The sequence below is a fragment of the Muntiacus reevesi genome, chromosome 22 (genome assembly GCF_963930625.1).
Source record: "Muntiacus reevesi chromosome 22, mMunRee1.1, whole genome shotgun sequence".
In the NCBI taxonomy this organism is placed as follows: Eukaryota; Metazoa; Chordata; class Mammalia; order Artiodactyla; family Cervidae; genus Muntiacus; species Muntiacus reevesi.
This window is the reverse complement of record NC_089270.1, coordinates 18,698,576-18,721,946: the sequence shown is the minus strand read 5'-3', so window position 1 is coordinate 18,721,946 and position 23,371 is coordinate 18,698,576. Positions and strand designations below refer to the sequence as shown.

Sequence of the window (23,371 nt, the reverse complement as noted above, 5' to 3'; positions counted from 1 at the left end):
ACTTAATACCCCCCGGCCTTTCCGATTGGCTGCTGCGACGTGACGTGCTCTGTGATTGGCCAAGGCGGCGAGCGCAGCGCCCGCGGAGAGGTAGGGCGGGATCCAAAGCGCCTTAAGAGCCCGCCTTTCTCAAACAAATAAAGGTGGTAGCTGCCGAGTCAGCGGGCGGAGCTAACTTGACCGCGACCCATGCTGTCGCGGGAACACCGGAGGTGGAGCCCCACGTAGCAAGAAGATGACCCGAAGTTGCTCGGCAGTGGGCTGCAGCACCCGAGACACCGTGCTGAGCCGGGAGCGCGGCCTCTCTTTCCACCAGTGCGTGAGAACAGCCTCCGCGCCAACTCCCAGCACGGCCAGGCGGGCTGCAGGCCACGGGGGTGGGGGGAGGGGGCGGGGCCGGGGGGAGCGTGACGCCGTCGACGTGACGTGCGTAGCGTGGGGCGGGGGAGGGAATTGGGCAACTTGGAGGGGAGCGCGGTTTTGTCGTCCGGCTCAGTGTTTGTCTGCGGAGTGCTTGTTTTTCCTTGCCTACCCGTGCCCTGTAGCTTCCTCCCGGCCCCCAGTAGCTTTTAGCAGGAGTTACTCTAAAGGAGTCTTGCTGCCTTTCCGTCGTGTTATTGAAGAGACGAGAAAGGAGGGCAGTTTAGAAGAGCTGTTGAAGGCGTGCGCTTTCGTTAGTGTGTGTCTTGCTTGGGAGCATGAGTACGGATGCGTTGGTTACGGAATAAATAGAGCTCGCCTCCCCTCTCCCTCCGGTTAGCAAACCCAATTTACTGGTGGCGGGTTGAGGTGAAGGAAAGTCCAGCGGTAATTGCAGGCTGCCAAGCGGGGGGAATGGATAGATGGTGTTGAAAAGTTCTGAACCCACTGGTGGCTTTTAGGTTTTTTCAGAGCGGCATTTGGGTGAGGGCTGCAGGGCGCGTGACCTTATTCTGATTGGGGGTAACGGGCTGGTGTTTGGAGAAGCTGAATCATCAGCCTTTTGGTTGTGATTAGACCTCTGGTTCCAAACCTGAGGTCTAAGGTCTTGTGATCCGCAGGTAGTCACCGTTCTCCACCTGGGTGGGGTTTAGTTTTTACAGAACTCCATAAAGATAGCCAAGACGTTGTTATGTGTATCCCATGAGGAGGAATCGGGATTGTTGTTTTGTCACTGAACTATTTATTGTTCAAGTGCTACTTTTCTGCTTTCCCCGACTTCCCTAATCAGCCATTGCTTTGATCTACTCCTTGGAACGCAGAGAAGGCCTGGGAGACTGAATTCCACCACCCCCAACACCCCTCTTTTAAAAATAAGAAACGGGAGACACAAGGCTTTTGTACCCAGTAGGGTTCCGAAGGCCCTTGTTTTCAGACTTGAGCGAGTACTATGTGTCATTACCAGTTGTTCACTATCATTAGCCCAGCTCTACAAGCCAGGTCCGATTCTGGTTGTATCTGGTCATGGCAAGGGAGTTTCATTTGGCTCAATAGTGGGGTGTATTTTCAGACCGACCACATTTGAACCTACATCTGTGGGACAGTCTGGTAAAGGTCGCTGAAGTTAATGCGAGGTAGAAAAGTGGGTAGAACAGATCCTCTCAGAGGGAAAGAAATGTAAAGTATTTTTTAAAGTGGTAGCCTAGTAAGGCAATACAAGGTAGAGAGTTAGACAAAGGTAGACAAAGGACTTTTATGAAAAGATCAAAAAGAACTCTATGGGACTAGTGGTATTTGAGTTGGACCTTGAGCCCTATCTAGAATGGAGGGTGGGATGGAAAGAGGATAGCATTTAAGTAGAAATAGAATGGAAAAGGGCTTCCCTGGTGTCTCTAATGGTAAAGAATCCGCCTGCAATGTGGGAGACCTGGGTTTCATCGCTCAGTGGGGAAGATCCCTTGGAGGAAGAGATGGCGAACCACTCCAGTATTCTTGCCTGGAGAATCCCCATGGACAGAGGAGCCTGGCGGGGTACAGTCCATGAGGTTGCAAACAGCTGGGCAGCACAGAGCACAGCATGGGAAAATAAAAGAATGGAAAGTGAAGATGTAGAAGCTTGGGTAGAGTAGTTTGGAAACAGATTCTAAAAACATGTCAAGTTAAGGAGTTTCAACTATGTATGGTAGGCCTTTTGTAGTGTTGCTTATTTTTAAGGAAGGCTGCTTCCTCCACCTAAGCTGCTATAATTGTATCCTTTGTTTTCTGAGATTTGTTTCCATCACTTAGTTCTTGTTCTAGTTTTATTTTAAATTGCTCTCTCTGCTGCTTACTTGCCTAAAAACACTGAGTATGCTTGAATTACTTCCACTTTTAAATACACACGAACTCTTGAACCTTTGTGCACCTCTGCACTACCCTACCGCTCTCCTTCCATTTATAACCAAGTTCCTCAAAACAGAAGCCTACACCTACTTCCCTAAGTCCTGTTAACTTGTCAACCTACCGCAGCCATATATCTGTCCACACCCACTGACTGAGGGTCATTGGTAATCTTGCCAAATCTAAATGAGCAATTATATTAATAAGTCTTTCTCTTGACCTCTGTTTAACTTTTAATCATATTGGTCACTACTTGAAACCCTCACCTCCTTTGGCTGTTACTGACATTCTCTCCCTAGTTCTCTCCCTTTTCTTTGATTTCTTCCTCAACGTTTGCTGCCCTGTTTTTTCTGTGCGTTTTTCCTAGTTTCTTTAAATAAGGAAGAACTTACTTTTTGGCTTTTGTTTCATATGTTGAGGACCAAAGCAAGACCCGCTTAATTAAAAAAAAATTTTTTTTTTTGTAATTATTACACCAGTGTGCTGTGACTCTTGATTTCTGATGCCTAATTTCTTCCCCGTTCATTTCATTTTCTAGATTAGTGAAGTGAAAGTCACTCAGTTGTGTCTGACTCCTTGCAAGCCATGCCAGAATACTGGAGTGGGTAGCCTTTCCCTTCTCCAAGGGATCGTCCCAACTCAGGGATTGAACCCTGGTCTCCCGCATAGCAGGCAGATTCTTCACCAGCTGAGCCACAAGGGAAGCCCAACAATCCTGGAATGGATAGCCTATCCCTTCTCCAGCAGCTCTTCCCGACCCAAGGAATCTAACCGGGGTCTTCTGCATTCCAGGCGGATTCTTTACCAACTGAGCTATCAGGGAAGCCCTCATTTTCTAGATTACTGGAAATTATGTTTCTAAAAGTGCAAATTTTATCATGCTCACTCCCTTAGGGAAGTGTTTTAATCCCTCGGGCTCTTTAGTGCCTAAAAGATGAGTCCAGGCTCCTCTGTGTAGCCTTTCCTCTATGCCTCTCTTCTAACCTAAATACATTCCCTCTGTACTTCTGTTGGTGGTACATGTGTGCAGAATTAGACACCGTCTATGTATGAATGAGAAGGAATTGTTGGTCTTCCTGACAGCTAAAGTTTTAAGGAAGACAGGAAAGAATAGAGAGGGGAGAAGGAGTTAGGATACTGTGGTGTAAGTCCTAGTTATAAGGTAACACTGGTCTGAAGTAAGGGTTCAGCACAAAGGTAATATGGGAAAGAGAGTTAATCAACTTGCTGTTGCCTGAAGCTGCCATCTTCAAACTATTTGCTCATGGCACTCTTTCCATAACAAAAATTTTGAATACATGCCTCTGATATTATGAGAATATTAGTGCTCTGTCAAACATGTGAATGACTTAAATGGAAAGTGGGACCGGCAAGTTAAAAATTGAAGTGACCCTTTGATATATTCTCTTTCTGTAGATATAAAGAGATTAAGAAATGTATTTCACAACCAAGGAAATATATGTATTGGTGATTTGAAAGAGTTTTGCCTGAACTATTGTAATGAATTCTATTTTAAACTTTATTATATGTAACAAACATCTGCTTCCCATCACTGAGAATAAGCAGACGGTAACATGTTTGATTTTTTTCTCTTTTTTAGAAAAGACTTAAGCTATAAGTGTAGTTAAAGCCTTGCCCCTCAGGCCTTTCTCTCTCCCTCCCCGGATGTAACCCCTGTAGAAGTGGCTTTAGCCACTTTTCTGGAAAATATTTGAAGTGCAGGGAGCCAGAGGTAAATCCTCACTAGCATTATAAAAAAGGCATAGTCAACCGGAGGAAGAAAATGGATTCTGTGTTACAGTGTAAACCATTTCATTATTATGTATATGAGACGGTGATTGGTTTAGAATTTTTCTGGTAAAGAATCCGCATGCAATGCGGAAGATCTGGGTTGGATCCCTGGGTTGGGAAGATCTGGAGAAAGGAAAGGCTACCCACTCCAGTATTCTGGCTGGGAGAATTCCATGGACTGTATAGTCCATGGGGTTGCAAAGAATCAGACACAAATGAATGACCTTCAGTTTCAGAGGTGGCTTTAGACTAGGGACATCTGGATTCCAGTTTTATTTGATAATTAATCTATTTACTTTTATGTATGTATGTATGTATGTATGTATGTATGTATGTATTTGACTGCTCTGGGTCATAGCTGTGACACCAAGGATCTCCTGGTCTTAGTTGCAGCATGTGGGATCTTTAGTTGTGTCATTGGAACTCTTAGTTGCAGCATATGGGATCTAGTTCCCTGGCCAGGAATGGAACCCAGGCCCCCTGCATTGGGAGCACAGAGTCTTAGCCACTAGCCAGTTCTGAATTCCAATTTTAACTGACTATTTACTGATGGCTAAACTTGGCTGCTCTAGTCTTGCTTTCATCTTCTGTGAGAGGATAAAACCTGTCTTACAGAACTTTTTTTTGTTTTATTTTTAAGACTAAAAATGTTTTTAAAACATACAAAACATAAGGTGAATGCTTTAAAAGTATTATCAGTTGTTAATACCAATTTATTTTTGTCCAAAACTCAATCATGCTGGTTAGACTACAGTATTTACCAGCCTTTTCCATGTCATCTTATACATCAGAAACCTACAAACCTACAAAGTTGTTTGGAACTAGCTTAATGTAACTACTTCAAGAGCTCCAGGTGTGCCAGTTGGGAAGCTTTGCATCAGAGAATGAGGCTAGTAATATAACTTGGTAGACCAGTGAACTTTTGATGGTCCCTTACTTGTTAAGAGACTACACTCAATCTGGAAATGTTGCCTCACAAACACGTACTATTGTTAAGAAAACCCAGAGAAAAGAGAGAGATGTGCCTTTCTTTATTGGAAAATAATTCCCTGTACATTCTCTCATGATTGTGTAGCATCATTTTCCTGGAACAATAAGATAAAAAGTCCCCAAAGTGGCATTGGTTGTTCTTAACAAAGAACAGACTTTAGATGGTACCTTTCCATTTACAGAGTACTTTTGAACACATCTGTGTCATTTACCTGCAGCCCTGGAGGAAGCTGATAGATTGAGAGATGTATCTAATACCACATGGCTGATAAAAGGGAATTGAAGCTTAAATGCAGGTTTTCTAACTCAGTGTTGTTTTTCAAGGTGATTGAGAGAGTATCTCAGAATTATGTTTTACCATTTTGACATATCATTTCCCTAACAAAATTAGCTGAGAAAATGAAACTTTTTTTTTAGCAGTTTCAGTTCCTTACAACTATATGCTTTAAAGCATGAATTAAAATATTTAAGAGTCATACCTGTCGATCTGTCTCCAAGATAAAGAAGAGGGTGCAGAAAGAGCAGTTCTGTGACTTTCATTACATTAGTCTCATGAGTGTTTCCCCCTCACTTATTTCTGAATATAGTAATTTGGCTGGGATTGACAAGTAGAAAAATGGAAGGTAGTTTTTATGTTCAAGACTAGGAAAAAGTTGTCCTTTCAAAACAAAATAGAAAAACTGAGTGTAGGAAATGTACTTTGTTTTCTTTTGTTGTCCAATCACTACGTCGTGTCCAGCTCTTTGCAACCCCATGGACTGCAGCATGCCAGGATTCCCTATCCTTCACCATCTCCCAGAGTTTCTTCACACTCATGTCAATAGAGTTGATAATACTGTCCAACCATCTCACCCTCTGTTGTCCCCTTTTCCACTTGTCTTCAGTCTTTCCCAGCATCAGGGTCTTTTCCAGTGCGTCAGCTCTTCGCATCAGGTGGCCAGAGTACTGGAGTTTCAGCTTCAGCATCAGTCCTTCCAATGAATATTCAGGGCTGATTTCCTTTGGGATGGACTGGTTGGATCTCCTTGCAGTCCAAGGGACTCTCAAGAGTCTCCTCCAACACCACAGTTCAAAAGTATCAATTCTTTAGCATTCAGCCTTCGTCATGGTCCAACACTCACATCCATACATGACTACCAGAAAAACCATAGCTGTGACTACATGGACTTCTGTCAGCGAAGTGATGTCTTTTTATTTAATACACTGTCTAGGTTTGTCATAGCTTTTCTTCCAAAGAGCAAGTGTCTTTTAATTTCATGGCTGTAGTCACCATCTGCGGTGATTTTGGAGCCCAAGAAAATAAAATCTGTCACTGTTTCTATTTTTTCCCCAACCTATTTCTCTTGTTGTGATAAAACTGGATGCCATGATCTTCTTTTTTTTTTTTTTTTCTATGATCTTCGTTTTTTGAATGTTGAGTTTTAAGCCAGCTTTTTCACTGTCCTCTTTCACCCTCATCAAGAGGCTCTGTAGTTCCTCTTACTTTCTCCCCTTAGGCTGGTACCATCTGCATATCTAAGGTAGTTGATATTTCTCCTGGCATTCTTTATTCCAGCTTGTGGTTCATCCAGTCCACCGTTTCACATGGTGTACTCTGCATATAAGTTAAATAAGCAGAGTGACAGTATACATACTTGACGTGATCCTTTCCCAATTTTGAACCAGACTTTTGTTTCTTATCCAGTTCTAACTGTTGCTTCTTGACCTGCATACAGGTTTCTCAGGAGGCAGTTTAGGTGATCTGATAGTCCCATCTCTTAAGAATTTTCCAGTTTATTGTGATCCACACAGTCAAAGGCTTTAGCATAGTCCGTGAAGGAGAAGTCGATGTTTTTCTGGAATTCTCTTGCTTTTTCTGTGATCCAGCGGATTTCTTCTACTTGTTTTCTACTGTTTAGTAATGAATTTCCTCAAAATTCATCAGAAGCATCTGTTTTCTCACAAAATTTCTGAGAGTCAGGAATTGTGGAGTGGCTTAACTAGGTGACTGGGAGTCTCATAAGATTGCAATCAAAATGTTAGCCATGACTGCAGTAACTTGAAGCCTTGATTGAGGCCAAAGGATATCCTTTCAAAAAGGCTCTCTCATGTGGCCTTTGACTGGAGAACTGAAGTTTCTAACCAAGTGGACTCGCCACGGGGCTGCTTATGACATGGCAGGTAACTTCCCCCAAAGAAAAACCATTCAATAGAGCAAGAAAGACAAATCCTCAGTATTTTTTTCTAATCTACTCTTACAGCCCATTATCACCTCTACCTTTTTAATATTCTTTAGAAGCAAGTCACAAACTCCAGCCCACTCTCAAGGGGAGGGGATTTAGGCTTCACCCCTTGAAAGGAGGCATACCAAAGAGTCTGTGGATATAGTTTGAAATTGCCACAGGAAAGGAAAGAGACACATGTTAAATTTGAGCAGATTCTGCTCACTGTAGGCTGTGCAGATAGGATGTACAGGATGTTAAATGTGAGAATTGTCCACATACAAAGATGAAATCACTTAGATACTGAGCTTTTGGATTTAAAAAGTCAAAGAACTTTGAAATCAGATCAAGTGAGTTAAACTTTAGCTGGACTAAAATGTTTACATAAAAGCAGTTAAATAATAAATGGGTTTGTGTAATAAATAATACTGTAGTATTACTATGAGGTTTTCTTGTTAATGGAACTTTAATATGATTGCTGTAGATTTCCAACTGATACCATACAGCGCTCAAAATGGATCAGGGCTGTTAATCGTATGGACCCGAGAAGCAAAAAGATTTGGATCCCAGGACCAGGTGCTATGCTATGTTCCAAACATTTTCAAGAAAGTGACTTTGAGTCATATGGCATAAGAAGAAAGCTGAAAAAAGGAGCTGTGCCTTCTGTTTCTCTATACAAGGTACTTAAATCTAGGTGTAAACAAAATTCAATTTATAGAACTGAAAATCGAGACTGCTCACATTATAGCTAGGATTTACAGAGATAAAAGCAAAACCAAAACCTAAGCCTTAAAAAGTAAATCCAATAATACTTTTATTTTTTAAAATATATATGTAATTTTATGTAATATTTTAAAATACATATGTATTAATATTAATAATTCTGCTTTGGAAGGTGTATATATGCAAATCATGTCTAGAAATACATAAAGGTTATTGAAGTGATCACAAAAATCAACTAGTAAATGTCAATAGCCTTAGAATTCAGGGTTTTGTTTAAATATGAGACAGTTTTCATAATATTGAGCTGGCCAAAAAATTCTTTTGGTTTCTAGGTGAAAATAAAAGACACATTTTTCATTTTCACCAAGAACTTCTTTGAACAACGTATTTACTGTTCTGTTCCATTACCTTCTGTCATTTTTCAGGCAATTTCATAATTCTGTCTTCCCAAAACACTCTTGTTTTTGAGCAGAGAACTGCTACAAGTGTCTTTCACAATATTCCAGGGAATTAAATTTTTTTCTGTTAAGATAATTTTGTAAAAACTGAAATAATTGGAAATCCGAAGGTGCAGTGTCTGGTGAATACAGAAGTTGAATCAGAACTTCCCAACAAAGCCGTAACAGGCTTTGCCTGGTCATTAAAGAAACACACAGTCTTGCATCAGCCTGATGGAAGATTATGTGTTTTTTATTGAGTAATTCTGGATGCTTTTCACTGAGAGCTGCTTTCAGTTGATCTTATTGGGGTTAATCACTTGGTTTTCTAGAAGGAGCTCATAATAGAGGACCCCTTTCCAATCCCACCATACATACTATATCACCTTTGGATGAAGTCCGGCCTTTGTGGTTGGTGGTGGTTCATTTCATTTGCCTCACAATCTCTTCCATTCCACATTATTGTCTAGTATCCACTTTTCATTGCCCATCCCAATTTGTCTTAAAAATGGAATGTTTTCGTTACATTGCAGTAGAGAATTGTCACATGTGGAAATGTGGTCAAGGTTTTTTCACTTATGTGGAACCCATACATCAAAGTGATGAACATTACCAGGTTGGTGCAGATGATTTCCAGTGCTTGATTTGGATGTTTTGAGTATGTCTGCTCTCTCCCATATGGTGTAACAGTGATCATTCTCAATGTGTCAATTTGATTGCAATCAACTTCAACTGGTCTACCTGACCATGGAGCATCATTCAGTGAAATCTGCAGCATAAAACTTCGCAAACCACTTTTGATGCGTTCAGTCAGTCACAGCACCTTCTCCATTGACTGCACAAACCTTTTTTTGCATTTCAGTTGCATTTTTGCCTTTCTTGAAATATCAGTAATTAAGTATAATATGCTGAAACTTGCTTTTTTCCTCCCCCTCCAATATTAAAATGGCTACACAAAAATTCACCAATTTTGATAGGTTTTTTTTTTTAATGTATGCTGATATGACAGTGTCACAAAACAGTCTAACATAATTGTTTCAAATGAGGTTAAAGACAACTTTTTGTAAGATGGCTCTTTTTTGTTAGAGCCATCTTACAAAAAAGAATGAACTCTTTTGGCCAACCCAATACTTTGATATTATCTACCCTTTTTTTTGGCTCTCCCCCAAAATGTTATTGATTTTGATCAGAAATGTACCTAATCATTAGCATTGATATGGAAGGAAGTATACAGAAAATAGAAGATTTTCTATAAGTCAGTCACCAGTATTGGTGTTATATTTTTCTGTTTCTTTTGATTGTTTTTATGTTATCCTTTTACCCCTTAGTCATGCACTCACTCCATATATGACTCGGTCACTGTCTGCAGGCTTCATATAGTCACCCAACTATTGTGTCCTGGTACTGCCCTAACCATCCTCTTATTCACTGGAATCTCCTTTCAGTGTTGTTTTATCTCATTCCCTCTTTCAGAAGAATATACTTGGTGTCACATCCAAACTCATAAGTTCCAAGAACTTTTTATTAATTAATTTGTGCATCTCTAACTGCTCTGAATTCTCTTTTGGAACCACAAATACTTACCCACTACATATATGATAAATTGCCTTGCTTTTATGATTTTGTTTAAAATCAGTAATAGTTATAATTTATTGAGACCCACAGTGGTCCAGGCAGTGCACTAGGCAATTTATGTAAGCTTATTGTAGCCTGAAGTCAACTCTGTATTGTTATCCACATTTTATACATGAAAAGTTGAGGGATTATAGAGGTTAAGTTACAGCCTCAAGTGAGGGAGCCAGGAGTCTTACTTCCAAGGCCCATGCTCTGTCCTATGCCTTCCCTTCTGCACAAATAACTTCCCAGTCCCCTTCATTAACCATGTTATTACTCTTTCAAAGAACAACTCAAAACCTTCCCAAACTATCACCACCTTTCACTAGTTACTTGAATCATTTCAGAAACTCAGTTCTGAATCATTTCAGAACTCTATTTCTATATAGATCCCACCCCCAAAAAACTTGTGTATGTTGTCCTGGAGACTATACATTTTTAAAAATCAGAGATTATTACCTTTTCTTTCATAACTAACTCTCCTCAGCAGCCAGGTGAGTGCTTTGTATTCAGTGATATTTTAGTAGATAATCATTATGTGATAATTTCTAAGATAAACCTCATTTTCCATTTGTGTCCTAGGTTCTCCAAGGTGTACACCTTAAAGGTAAAGCAAGACAGAAAATCCTAAAAGAGCCACTTCCTGATAATTCTCAAGAGGTTGCTACTGAAGACCATAACTACAGTTTAAAGAGACCTCTGACAATAGGAGCAGAGAAACTAGCTGAGGTGCAGCAGATGCTACAAGTGTCCAAAAAAAGACTTGCTTCTGCAAAAAACTACAGGATGATCAAGAAGAGAAAAGGCTTACGACTAATTGATGCGCTTATAGAAGAGAAGCTACTTACAGAGGAAACAGAATGTCTGCTACGAGCACAATTTTCTGGTATGTTCCCCAGTGACCTGTAATACTTACTGCACAGCTCCTAATTTTTATGAAATATCATTACATTTTTACTTTGTATTGCCCATGAAAATATGCCTTTAGCCGGAGGTTCTCTAGCATAAGTAAGAAAAATGAAAAAAATCACCAAAATCTTGTTACAGTTGTCCATTTTTAAAAGTTCTATGTTTATTAGAGGAGAAGCAAAGAAATGTATAAATGATAAAAATAACACATGATCCTACAACCCAGAAATGAGATCATATAGTTTATACCATATATTGTACTTTTCACTTTTTATAGTCACACTCTTGTCACTGCACATTCTTTGTAAGCAGTTTTAACTGCTGCATAATTTATCACTAAAGCCTTTTTTGCAATGAGTTGAACTACATAATTTGCAAAATCTCTTTGAGTCTGAAAATTGTGTAAGTCTCGAAAGTTAATTCTGAAATACTCTATAGAGTATATATATATCCATTGAAAGACTACCTAGTCTTCGTGAACCAGAATATTTGAAAAGGGGTAACATAAGAATTGCCAACATACTCTTTGATGAAAAGGGTAGGGATTTTTGGATTTGCATTCTGGTAAAAAAAAAAAAAAAGAAGAAGTAGTATGTCAAAAGGAGTAGATACCTCCAGTGGAGGAGCATATTTTATGTTTTTACAGGAGGAGAATACAGGTTATAAATAGGGGTCCTCACCAGGAACAGAGAATTTTTTTTTTCTCAACGGTAGGAAAGATTTGTCTGTTCATTCTAATTAATGCCATATACCATATCCCTTAAAATGTTTCTTGTGTCTAATTTTTACTCTCAGATAAATGGTAACCAAGGAACAAACTAAAACATATGAATGTCCTCATAATCCAGAGACTTAATTTTACTCACTTATTTCATTTTCTAGCCTGTTCCTCCAAAAATATCCACATAGGCTGCTAATGAATAGTAAAACATAATAACTTAAGTTGGAACATTTTTCGTCCCTCTTTTTAGTGAAATGATCCACAATGAACAAGATAAATTTGATAGTCTCTAAGACTGGATAGTAACCTCTGAACCTACTCAGTTAAAAGGTGGTTATATTTGAATTTTGGTGCCTGGCACATTTTTATATCCAAATACTATGATCTATGTTTGAAAATGTTACTGTACACATTTTTCATCACAAGGAATAAATTTACTCTTCACAGATTTTAAGTGGGAGCTGTATAACTGGAGAGAAACAGCTGAGTACTCCGCAGAAATGAAGCAGTTTGCATGTACACTCTACTTATGCAGTAGCAAGGTCTATGATCATGTAAGAAAGATTCTCAAGCTGCCTCACTCTTCCATCCTCAGAACGTGAGTTACCTTTTCGATGTAAAATAAAACATACTGTTCTTTCTTGCAGTTTATCCACTAACACTGTCTGTATTCACACTCTTCCTTTCATCCACTTTCTCTTTTTAAAAACTTGCAGGTGGTATTTGCATAGCATCACAATCTTGATATTTGATCAGCAAAATGAGGACATGTAAGGTGACATTTTTTTTTTTTTTTTTTTTTGCATCTTTCAGATGGTAGAGACCCTCTGGGTGGTAAAATCTGAATCTTGAAATAGTGGAATTTCTCATATACTTTAGTAGTTTTAATATGTGATTAGTTTAGAAGATTTTCTAGGCTGATACCATTGGTTTGAGGCACAGATCACTGATGCCAGTGCAGTTGTCCAGAGAACAGATTATGAAAAAGAATTTTTTAGGATCCGTGGTCAAAATACATAGATATATTTATTTTCTCTTCTTCTTGTTCAGTCGCTAAATCATGTCTGACTTTGCGACCCCATGGACTGCAGCACACCAGGCTTCCCTGTCCTCCACTATTATTTTCTCTTAGTGGGAAGCAAAAAACCACAGTGACTGTGATGCCTTATAAATTTAATACTCACTATTCACTGTTATTTAAAATCACTGGTTTTACAGATCCCTTTATTTTTATTTATTTGATTCAAATGGCAGCAGTGTATTGCCTCACACTTCTGGAAGCTAGAGGTCCAAAATCAAGGTGCTGGCAGGGTTAGTTCCTTCTGAGGGTTGTGAGGTGAGGGTCTGTTCCAGGCCTCTTTCCTTGGCTGATAGAAGGTGGTCTTCTCCCTGTGTTTCTCCACATTGTCTTCCATTATCCAAGTGTGTTTCTGTGTCCACATTTCCTCTTCTTATGAGGACATAGTCATGTTGAATTAGGGTGTGCCTTAATGACCTCATTTTAACTTGATGAGTAAATATCCTCATCACCAAATAAGAGCACACTCTGAGGAACTGGGGATCGGCATGACAATACATCTTTTTCAAGGTGTACAGTTCAATTCACACCAGTCACATTCCTGCTGCCTGGGTCTTCCATTACCTGGAGACTGTAGACTGCTCCTTCCTGTGACTCCCGGAGCCTCTGTGATGAAACGTGGCTCTGCTGGGCTCTGCGGCTCACCTCCTGCTTCCTTCCCTGCCCTCTTAGAGTCCATGTTCCTTCTGTAAGGCATTTCTTGCTGATTCTGACCTTGGAGACTTACTCCTCCATCTGCCTGATATGCCCATTCTCCCTGTTAGTCCTGGATGTTAGCCCTCACCCTTCAGACTCAGATCAGGTGTCACATCCTTTCTGAAGCCCTGCCTGCTCTTCCTCCAGTTCTGGCCGAGGTGCCCTCTTGCACACACAATGTGGAACTGAATCTTAGTACTTCAGACACTGTCTACCTCATGAGACTGAGCTGCTCAAGTCCGAGGTCTGCATCTGGTTCTCTGTTACAGCTCCTGCCCTGACAGGGTGCCTGGAACACAGTGGTCGCTTGATAAATATTTATGGAATGAAAGAATGCCTGGATGGGCATTTAGGATTGTGAACAGATGTAAGGAAAAAGATCTGGAAGAATGTCTTTAAAATATTAAGTGATTTTTAAGAAATTATTTATTTACATTGAAGTGTAGTTGATTGGGAAGATCCCCTGGAGGAGGGCATGGCAACCCACTCCAGTATTCGTGCCTAGAGAAGCCAGTGGACAGAGGAGCCTGGCGGGCTGCAGTCCATGGGGTCGCAGAGTCGGACACGACTGAAGCAGCTCAGCACACATAGTTGATTTACAGTGAACAGTGTTGTCCTGCTTCAGGCGTAGAGCAAAGTGATTTAGTTACTTGTATATATATATATTCTTTTTCAGAGTCTTTTCCATTATCGGTCACGGCAAGGTTTTGAACGTGGTTCCCCGCGCTTGTTGGCCCTTGTTGTGTATCTGTTTGATATGTTAATCCCAGATTCCTAATTTATCCCTTCTGCCTTTTTGCCTTTGGGATCCATACTTTTGTCTTCTATGTCTGTGAGTCTGTTAGTTTTATAAAGTTCACCTATTAACTGATCTTTTTTTTCTTTTACTTTCCATTTTGTACTTTTCTGTATTGTTTCATTTATTTAAAAAAAAACGAAAGTGTCATTTTATACAATCAGAAAAAAAAAATTTTTTCACTTAGAGTCAGGGGAAAAGTTGGTGTGAGAGAGAAATCAGTTGCTTCCCTACAACTCTAAAAACCTGGTTTGGGTATTTCTACTCTAAGTTATAAAAACTTAAAATGAAGAAGTTCACTTGTCTTTCTGCCTGATAAGCTTCAGTCTAGGAGTTGTGGACATTAAGGTATCATTCAGATTTCCATTTAAAAAGCAAGCTCACTAGAACATAAACTTTTTTAACCTGTTTAAGCTAGAACTCTTACTTAGAAGTATTAAAGAGTTTCATTATATACTTATTGTATGTGTAGCACAGTTAGCATCTTTAGAGTTCATTTGAGAATCGTAATGCAAAAGAATAAATTTTATTTGATTAAAATTTGGTGACACGCTTGAAAAGGGTTTTTCACCATACCAGTGAGTTGTAGCACTCTGGTCGAGAGCCACTATATGTTTCCTCATTGTCTTATTTTGCCCTATTTTAAAATATAAACAACTGATTAATATTTTTGCCTCCTAAATAGTTACAGCATGTCTTTTGCATCCTATAATTGTTTTTCAAATCTATTAGTGCATCTTAAAATCAATTTAGTGAGTGATAATTCACATTAAATTTTATATATGCATTTATATGCACACATACATATAGTAAGGATATGGCATATAATAAGGGTAAATTCTGTTTATGAAAATTCTGGGTTGCAGCAATCTACCTGCAATGTAGGAGACCTGGGTTTGATCCCTGGGTCAGAAAGATCCCCTGGAGGAGGGAATGGCTACCCACCCCAGTATTCTTGCCTGGAGAAGTCCATGGACAGAGGAGTCTGGCGGGCTACAGTCTATGGGGTCACAAAGAGTCACACATGACTGAGCAACTAACGCTTTCAGATTGCAGCAAAATATTTGGAAAGCCCTGTTCTGAAATATATGGAAACATACTTTAAAATTTCAATCAAATAGAGATCGGCTAGTCTAGGAAGTAATCTTGGCAACCTAGAATATAGCCCCCAAATAAAAAATTCAACCTAACAAAAGTAATTTGAGAGTTATAAAAGTAAACTTCAGCAAAGACAGACACTTCAGTCTACCTCAGAATCCATTTAGTCTTATTTTAGACAATTATTAAACTTGACTACTTCCTTTCCTGATCTGTAGCAATTTAGAGTGAATTAGAACTGATAGAAGAATTGTTAGTGACATTCACTAACAGTAATAGGAGAGAATTAGCAGCAGCCTGGGAAGGTCAAGGAAACTGTAAAAGAACGCCTAGACTTCCCCGGTGGTTCAGCGGTTAAGAATCTGCCTGCCAGTGCAGGGGACGTGGACCCGATCCCTGGTCCAGGAAGACCCCGCATGCTGCAGGGTGACTAAGTCCGTGTCCTACAACCACTGAGCACATATGCACCCAGAGCCGGTGCTCTGCACCAAGAAGCCACCGCATCAAGGAGTAGCCCCCACTCTGCAACTGGAGAAAGTCCTCGGGCAGCAACGAAGACCCAGTGCAGCCTAAGATAAATTTAAAAAAACCAAACTCCCAAGATAAACATCATAGTATAGGTACTTTTGTTGGGAGCTAGCAGGCTCTTAATTGTCCCAAAGGGCATAGTTCTTTGCCTATAAAGAGCAGTCAGGAAGGCTGAGTTTCCTGTTTGTGCATGACCAGCAGCACAGCATGGGCCAGGCATCTTGCCCTCTCCCTCTGGGTCCAGTCCCTGGGTTGGGTGGATCCCCTGGAGGAGGGCATGGCAACCCATTTCCGTATTCTTGCCTGGAGAATCCCCATGGACAGAGGCGCCTGGCGGGGCACAGTTCATGGGGTTGCAGAGTCGGACACGACCGAGCAGCTAGGCCCAGCACAGCAGCGGCCTCGCAATCTCCCCATTGGTAAAGTGAGGTCGAGGCACGCGGTTTCTCAAGGTTTTCTTCCCCTCTACAGTTTTCTCATTTCAGTGAATATACAGGTAAGGCTGGTTTATGATCTAAACGATAAACACCTCAATTAGAACAAACCAGGTAATTGATTTGTACACTTTTAAGTGAATAAGAAGTTTACAATTATTTTGTGGTATGTTTGCGTCTTAAAAAATGCTATTCTGAAAAAAAAAAATGCTATTCTGTTTAAGTTTCTCTACTGGGGCTTCCCAAGTGGCACAGTGGTAAAGAATCCACCTGCCAATGCAGGAGATGCAACAAATGCTGGTTCGATCCCTGGGTTGGGAAGATCCCCGGGAGGAGGAAATGGCAACCCACTCCATTATTCTCGCCTGGAAAATTTCATAGACAGAGGTCTCTGTCCATTGGGTTGCAAAGAGTTGGACACGACTGAGCACCTGAGTGCACACTCGTTTCTCTATTATCTTACTGTTTTATGGTAACTACAGGAACATATGCTTGAAAGTGTGGGTACAATTTGGCTACTTGAATTTATTTCAATAGGGAGTTGAGGCTACTTTAGAACCATTTAAGGCATTTCCCCTTTTTTAATGCCTTCATGAGTGGTTTTTTTTAAAAATATTTATTTGGCTGCACCAGGTCTTAGCTGCAGCACGTGGGATCAGTTCCCTGATCAGGGATCGAACCCAGGCCCCCTACACTAGGAGCGGGGAGTCTTAGCCACTGGACCACCAGGAAAGTCCCTCTTCTTCTGTGTTTTATATTTTTCATCTTTTACATTTTCTAGATGGCTGTCCAAATGCAAACCTGGTCCAGGTTTCAACAGCAACGTTTTTTCTTTTCTTCAGCAAAAAGTAGAGAATGGAGACCAGCGATATCAGTCTTGTTCATTGATGATAAAAGGTCTGTCTCTCACGCAGCAGCTTCAGTGGGACCCCAGCAGTCACCATCTGCAAGGGTTTATGGACTTCGGTCTTGGCACCCTTGATGCTGACGAAATGCCACTCGCCTCAGAAACTGTCTTGCTCATGGCAGTGGGTATTTCTGGTCACTGGAGCACACCTCTCGGTTATTTTTTTGTAAACAGGGCCTCTGGATATTTGCAAGCTCAGCTGCTTCGTCTGACGATTGGCAAGCTAAGTGACATAGGGATCACAGTGCTGGCTGTCACGTCTGACGCCTCAGCTCACAGTGTTCAGATGGCAAGGGCACTGGGGATACATCTCGACGGAGACAATATGAAGTGTACATTTCAGCATCCTTCATCATCCAGCCAACAGATTGCCTACTTCTTTGATTCTTGCCACTTGCTTAAATTAATAAGAAACGCATTTCAGAATTTCCAAAGCATTCAGTTTATCAACGGCACAGCACACTGGCAGCACCTTGTGGAGTTAGCAGCACTAGAGGAACAGGAATTATCGCATATGGAGAGAATCCCACGAAAACTTGCAAATCTGAAGAACCACATACTGAAAACGAATTGTGCCAGCCAGGTCTTCAGTGAGAGTGTGGTCAGGGCACTAGAATGCTTGCTGTCATTAGGCCTGCCTCCTTTTCAGAACTGTGTTGGTACCATCCACTTCTTACGCTTAATTAACAATCTGTTTGACATTCTTAATAGTAGGAACTTTTATGGAAAGGAATTTAAAGGACCTCTATTACCTGAAACTTTTAATAAAATCAACCATGTGTTAACTGAAGCCAAGACTATTTTTGTTACATTATCTGACACTAGCAATAATCAAATCCTTAAAGGTAAGCGAAAACTGGGATTCCTGGGATTTTTGCTTAATGCTGAGAGCTTAAAATGGCTCTACCAAAATTATGTTTTCCCCAAAGTCATGCCTTTCCCCTATCTCCTGATGTACAAATTCAGTCAGGATCATCTGGAATTATTTCTAAAGATGCTCAGACAGGTATCAGTAACCACTTCTAACCCCACCTGCATGGCATTCCAGAAAGCTTACCATAATTTGGAGACCAGACACAGATTACAAGATGAGGTCTTTCTAAATGAAGTAAGCAGCCTTGACATTTCAATTGCTCGAAGGACAGACCTGGCCCTCGGGACGGTTCAGCGTGAGTATGGTGTCAGCATTATAGAGAGTCTTTTTTACAAAGAGGATATTTGCCCAGACTGGTCTGACTGTTTGCTAAGTGAGGCATTACTAGATCTGTCAGTTCGTAGGCGAAATCTCACCTCTTACGCTGGTTATATTGCCAATAAGTTATCAGCTCTGTTAACATGCGAGGACTGCCTCAGTGCGCTGTATGCATCGGATCTCAAAGCCTCTAAAATTGGATCCCTGTTATGTGTTAAAAAGGAGAATGGTGTGCATTTCCCTTCTGAAAGTTTGTGCCGAGTCATAAATACTTGTGAGCGAGTTGTGAGAACCCATTCAAAGCCGACAGTTCATGAACCACTGCTTCCCAAACAGAGGGAATTTTACCTTCAACAGAAAATATTATATGAGCTTTCTGGGCATATTTATCTTTTTGTAGAGTTAGATGAGCATCTCTTTGATGGAGAAGTATGTGCCATCAATCACTTTGTAAAGTTACTAAAGGATATCATAATCTGTTTCTTAAAGATCAGAGCTAAAGATATAACTCAGTACTCCTTAAAACACCACTCAGAAAGAATTGAGCTGAAAACTTTGTCAAGGAAACACTGGTCATCTTCACAGAATTACAGATGTTCAAGTTTTGCGAATACCAATAAATGCAGGCATTTGCTAAGGAACAATAGATACCCATTCAAATGAAGGACCTAAAATATATTAACATTTTTATTAAAAATAATTGGTCAACATTTATTTTAAAATTCAACTGACAATATTTTACAAATTCTGCACAGTGGACAAGTTTGTGTTTATGTCTTAGGAATTTCTATTATGTACGTTATCAAATCTGCATGGAATTTGGTAGGGCTTACAAGCATTTCAGAGTTACCTAAAATGTAGAAAGCGGGAAGTCAGTAAGAACAGACTAGCCAACAGGTGCTGTGTTTGAATTTACCACTATCCAACTGAGTAATTCAACTGGATGTACTTTAAAAACAAGTGAGAAAGGCAGAAACGAGCACAATATTGTAAAATAATTATCCTCCAATAAAATTTTTAAAAAGTGAGAATAATGACAGAGGAGTCTCTAAAACATGGACTCCTTTTATAATGACTACATTCCCAGAAGATATCTGGTCTACAACTCTTAAGAATAACACTTAAAAAAGAAGACTGTTAACAGAACACCTATCAAACTGTGAATATAGTTTACTCACACATGAAAATTAGGCCAAGTTAAATACCAAACACTACAAAAGTCCTTTTGCTGGGGCACCTTTAAATAGAAATAATTAAATCCTATTAGGCAGAAGGTAAACACATGAGCCATGAAATGGACACTCCTTGTGCTACAGCCAAGCTCGAGAATGTTGTCTGGGGAGTGTGCAGGTGATGTGATTTTCACAGCCCATTTGTCTGGACTTCACACTACTACTTTGAATAATAAGAGTGGACACTTGACTCCTGTTGGAGGAGCACAGTGCTCATCAGAGAATGAAAAGAAGCCTTTGTTTCAACTTCTTCTGAAGAGGATAATAATGAAACATTTTCAGTTTGGCATAATGGTGTTTCATATCATATGATAAATAAATTGGGGAAAAAATGGTCAGTTGGGAGAGTATGAAAAAGTTTGTCTTAACCACATAATGAGATTTTTCAGAAATTTGTGAGAAGCTTAAATAATCTGAAGATGGAAACATACTAATAAGAACAATTTTCTCCATTCTCTCAGATCCAGATCTGAAAAGATAAAAATAGAAAAACATATAGTTATATGTACTTTCAGAAATGGGGGTATTTTAATGGGAAGAAAAAAAAGAACAAACACATTATTCACCTGTGTATGTAAAATATCTCTTATTGTCATTAGGTTAATGTTCATAGACTAGAGTTAATATGAAGACAAAGTTGTAAAAGATTAAGAACAGGTAAAACTTCAGTTTTATTAAAATTGAAATTCCCCATAAATAGTATATTTTGATATATTTATGCTGGGTCTACCTCAAACAAAGGCTTCAGTTTTGAACTGTAACCAGAATTGTCCTGTATTGCATTTTATAAGGAGATATTACTAAGAAGTCGGAATACTGTTGGTTTTGTTTTGTTTGCAGTAGAATGAGTTTAGGTGTACCAGGATAAATCTTATTTAAAGGAAGCCTGTTTATGTCACCACCTTTAACTTATTGCTTATATAAATTCAAGTTTTGTACTTATTTTTACTTAAAACTAGGTTCATATCTGTAGTGTCTTAGGTGCTCTGCTGTTACATTTGACCCATGTCCTGTGTAATTTATTAAAAGTGTTTTGCATTTAAGTGCTGAGTATAAACTGGACAAACCCTGAAGACAAGAATCTTTCCATTACTGCCGTTAGCACAGTTAATTATTCTTGCTTTAGTGCAGTGTTCCAGGTCTCATGTCAGACTTACTTGATACGCTTCACAGTGAACTTTCTGTTCACACTTGATTAGGGTAATTAATAGCTTACAGTTTCTACTCAGCACCCTTGTTCTTTCTCTTCTTCAGAGAAAACAAATATTCAGAAATGTATCCTTCCTACTTTCAACAAATAGTGCTGGAATAACTGGATATACACATACAAAATGTTGACTCTAAAGGGAACAAAGACACAAATTTAAGAGGTAAAACAACTTAGAATAAAATAGTGGAGACTTGCATTCAGCAATAGCTTCTTAGATAGGACACCAAAAGTACAAGCAAAAATTTCATCAAAACTGAAAACTTTGTGCTTTAAAGCACACCCATCAAGAAAGTCCAAGACAAGCCATAGAAAGAAACATTTTCCAAATCATGTGTCTGGTAAAGGACTTGTATCTGAGTATACAGAGAGCTCAATAATAAAGGATAACCACCCAATTTTTTAAAGGGGTAAAGAATACAAAGTTATTCTTCAAAGGAGATATACATGAATATGTGCTCAACATCATTAGCCTTTTGGGAAATGCTAATCAAAACCACAATGAGGTATCACTTCACAGCCACTAGGATGGCTGTAATAAAAAAAGACAGATAACAGGCGTTGGCAAGAATGTGGAGAAACTAGAGCCCTCATACACTGTTGGTAGGAATGCACATGCTTTGGAAACAGCCTAGCAGTTCTTCAGAAGGTTAGTTAAACATAGAATTGCCAAAGGACCCAGCAGTTCTACCAAGGGGCATATACCTAAGAGAAATGTACAAATTTCATAACATTAAAATAGCTAAAAAGTAAAAAAGCTCAAATGTCCAACTGATGGATACATTAAAAATGTGTTGTATTCATATGGTGGGTCAACTGGTATATGTTTCACATTGTAACAATCTTTTGCTGTGATGTACCATGCAGTACATTAACCAGAAATATATGAAAAGTTCTAGTTCCTCTACTTCCTCCCCAACACTTGGTATTGTCAGGGTTCTGTTTTGAATTAGCCATTCTAATGGGTGTGCCATGATATTTCATTGTGGCTTTCATTTCTTTTTCTAATGACTAATGATGCTGAACATGTTTTCATAGGCTTATTTGCCAGTCACTGTCGTCTTAGGTGAAATGTCTGTTCAAGTCTTTTGCCTCTATTTTAAAGAAGGTTAATTGTTTTCTTACTGAAAAGTTAAGAAATAAAAACAGTAAGTTAAATATTCTGGATAAAAGTACATTATTAGATGTATCTTGCAAATATCTTCTCCCAGTCTATGGCTTTTAAAATTTTATTGAGGTAAAGCTGATGTAGTGTTAAGTTGCAAGTGTACAACATAGTGAGTGGTTCACAATTTTTAAAGTTTATGATGTGGCTTTTACTTTTTTAGTATGTTTTGAAGAACATTAATTTTAGTAAGTCTAATTTATTGATTTTTCTAGGGATTATACTTTTTAGTTTCTTATCTAAGAAATCTTTGTCTAAACCAGTCACAAACTTTTCTTCCCATGTTTTCTTGTAGATATTTTCCAGTTTTAGGTTTTGCATTTAGGTTATGATCCATTTTCAGTTGACTTTCGTGTGTGGTAGTTCATATTTTTACATACTGATGGTATCCCAGCACCATTTGTTAAAAGGACTATTCTTTTCCAGTAAACTACCTTTGATCCCTTGTCAAAAATTGACCACATAAATATGAGCCACAGAGCCTATTTCTGGGCTCTGTATTCTGTTGCCTTGATCCATTGGTCTTTCATCAATACCACATTACCTTGATTAGCCTTATATAATTCTTGAAGTCAGGCAGGAAGGAGTCTTCCAACTTTGTTCTTTTATAAAAAATGTTTGGCTATTCTAGTTGTACCTTTCCATGTAAATTTTATAATCAGCTTGTTTTTACAAAAATTCCTTATGGGATTCTGACTGGAGTTATGTTGAATCTACAGGCTGAGGAGAAATGATATCTTAATATTGACTTCCAAACCATGAAAATTATATATATATAAAAGATCTTCAATTTTTGTAATCAGTGTTTTTGTTTCACATACAGCTCTTGTACATATTTTTGCTACATTGCGTTTCATGTTTTGTGGTGCTGCTATAAATGGTAATTTAAGAATTTCAGTTTCTAAATGTTCATTGATACTATGTAGAAATATACTTTTGCATACTAATATTGCTAAATGCACTTGTTAGTCCTAGTACCTTTTTATTAAGATCCTTTGACACTCCTTATATAGGCAAATCACATCACACCATCCACAAACAGACACTGTCATATTTATTCATTCCCCATCTATGGCCATTTTGTAAAAAAAAAAAGAAGAAAATCTTATTGTACAGTGACCTCAAACAACACTGAACAGGAAGTGTTTTGTTCCCAATCTTAGGGAGAAACACAGTCCTCACCATTCTTGTGATGTTAGCAGTAGGCTTTTTGGTTGAGGATCCTTTCTATTCCTAAATTGCTGAAGGTTTTTTTTAAACCATAAATGGGTGTTGGAATTTTCTCAGATGATTTTTCTGCACGCTTCTGGGGGGAGATTTTTGAGATCTAATTTACATACCACAGTATTCGCCC

General features: G+C 39.2%; 1 protein-coding gene across 3 annotated transcripts; it reads left to right on the top strand.

The window, feature by feature from the left end:
- Nucleotides 1-90: 90 nt before the first annotated feature.
- THAP9 (THAP domain containing 9) lies at nt 91-19,545 on the top strand. 3 transcript variants are annotated; one of them, XM_065914241.1, is made up of 5 exons: nt 91-315; nt 7,765-7,960; nt 10,637-10,940; nt 12,132-12,282; nt 17,396-19,545. In XM_065914241.1, the coding sequence occupies exons 1-5, from the start codon at nt 236-238 to the stop codon at nt 19,074-19,076; spliced, it is 2,412 nt and encodes an 803-aa protein (XP_065770313.1). In that variant the 5' UTR covers nt 91-235; the 3' UTR covers nt 19,077-19,545. The 3 variants fall into 3 exon arrangements, with proteins under 3 accessions (XP_065770313.1, XP_065770310.1, XP_065770312.1); XM_065914238.1 differs by having other exon boundaries at nt 17,096-19,545; XM_065914240.1 differs by lacking the exon at nt 91-315 and adding an exon at nt 480-7,239 and having other exon boundaries at nt 17,096-19,545.
- Nucleotides 19,546-23,371: the final 3,826 nt, after the last annotated feature.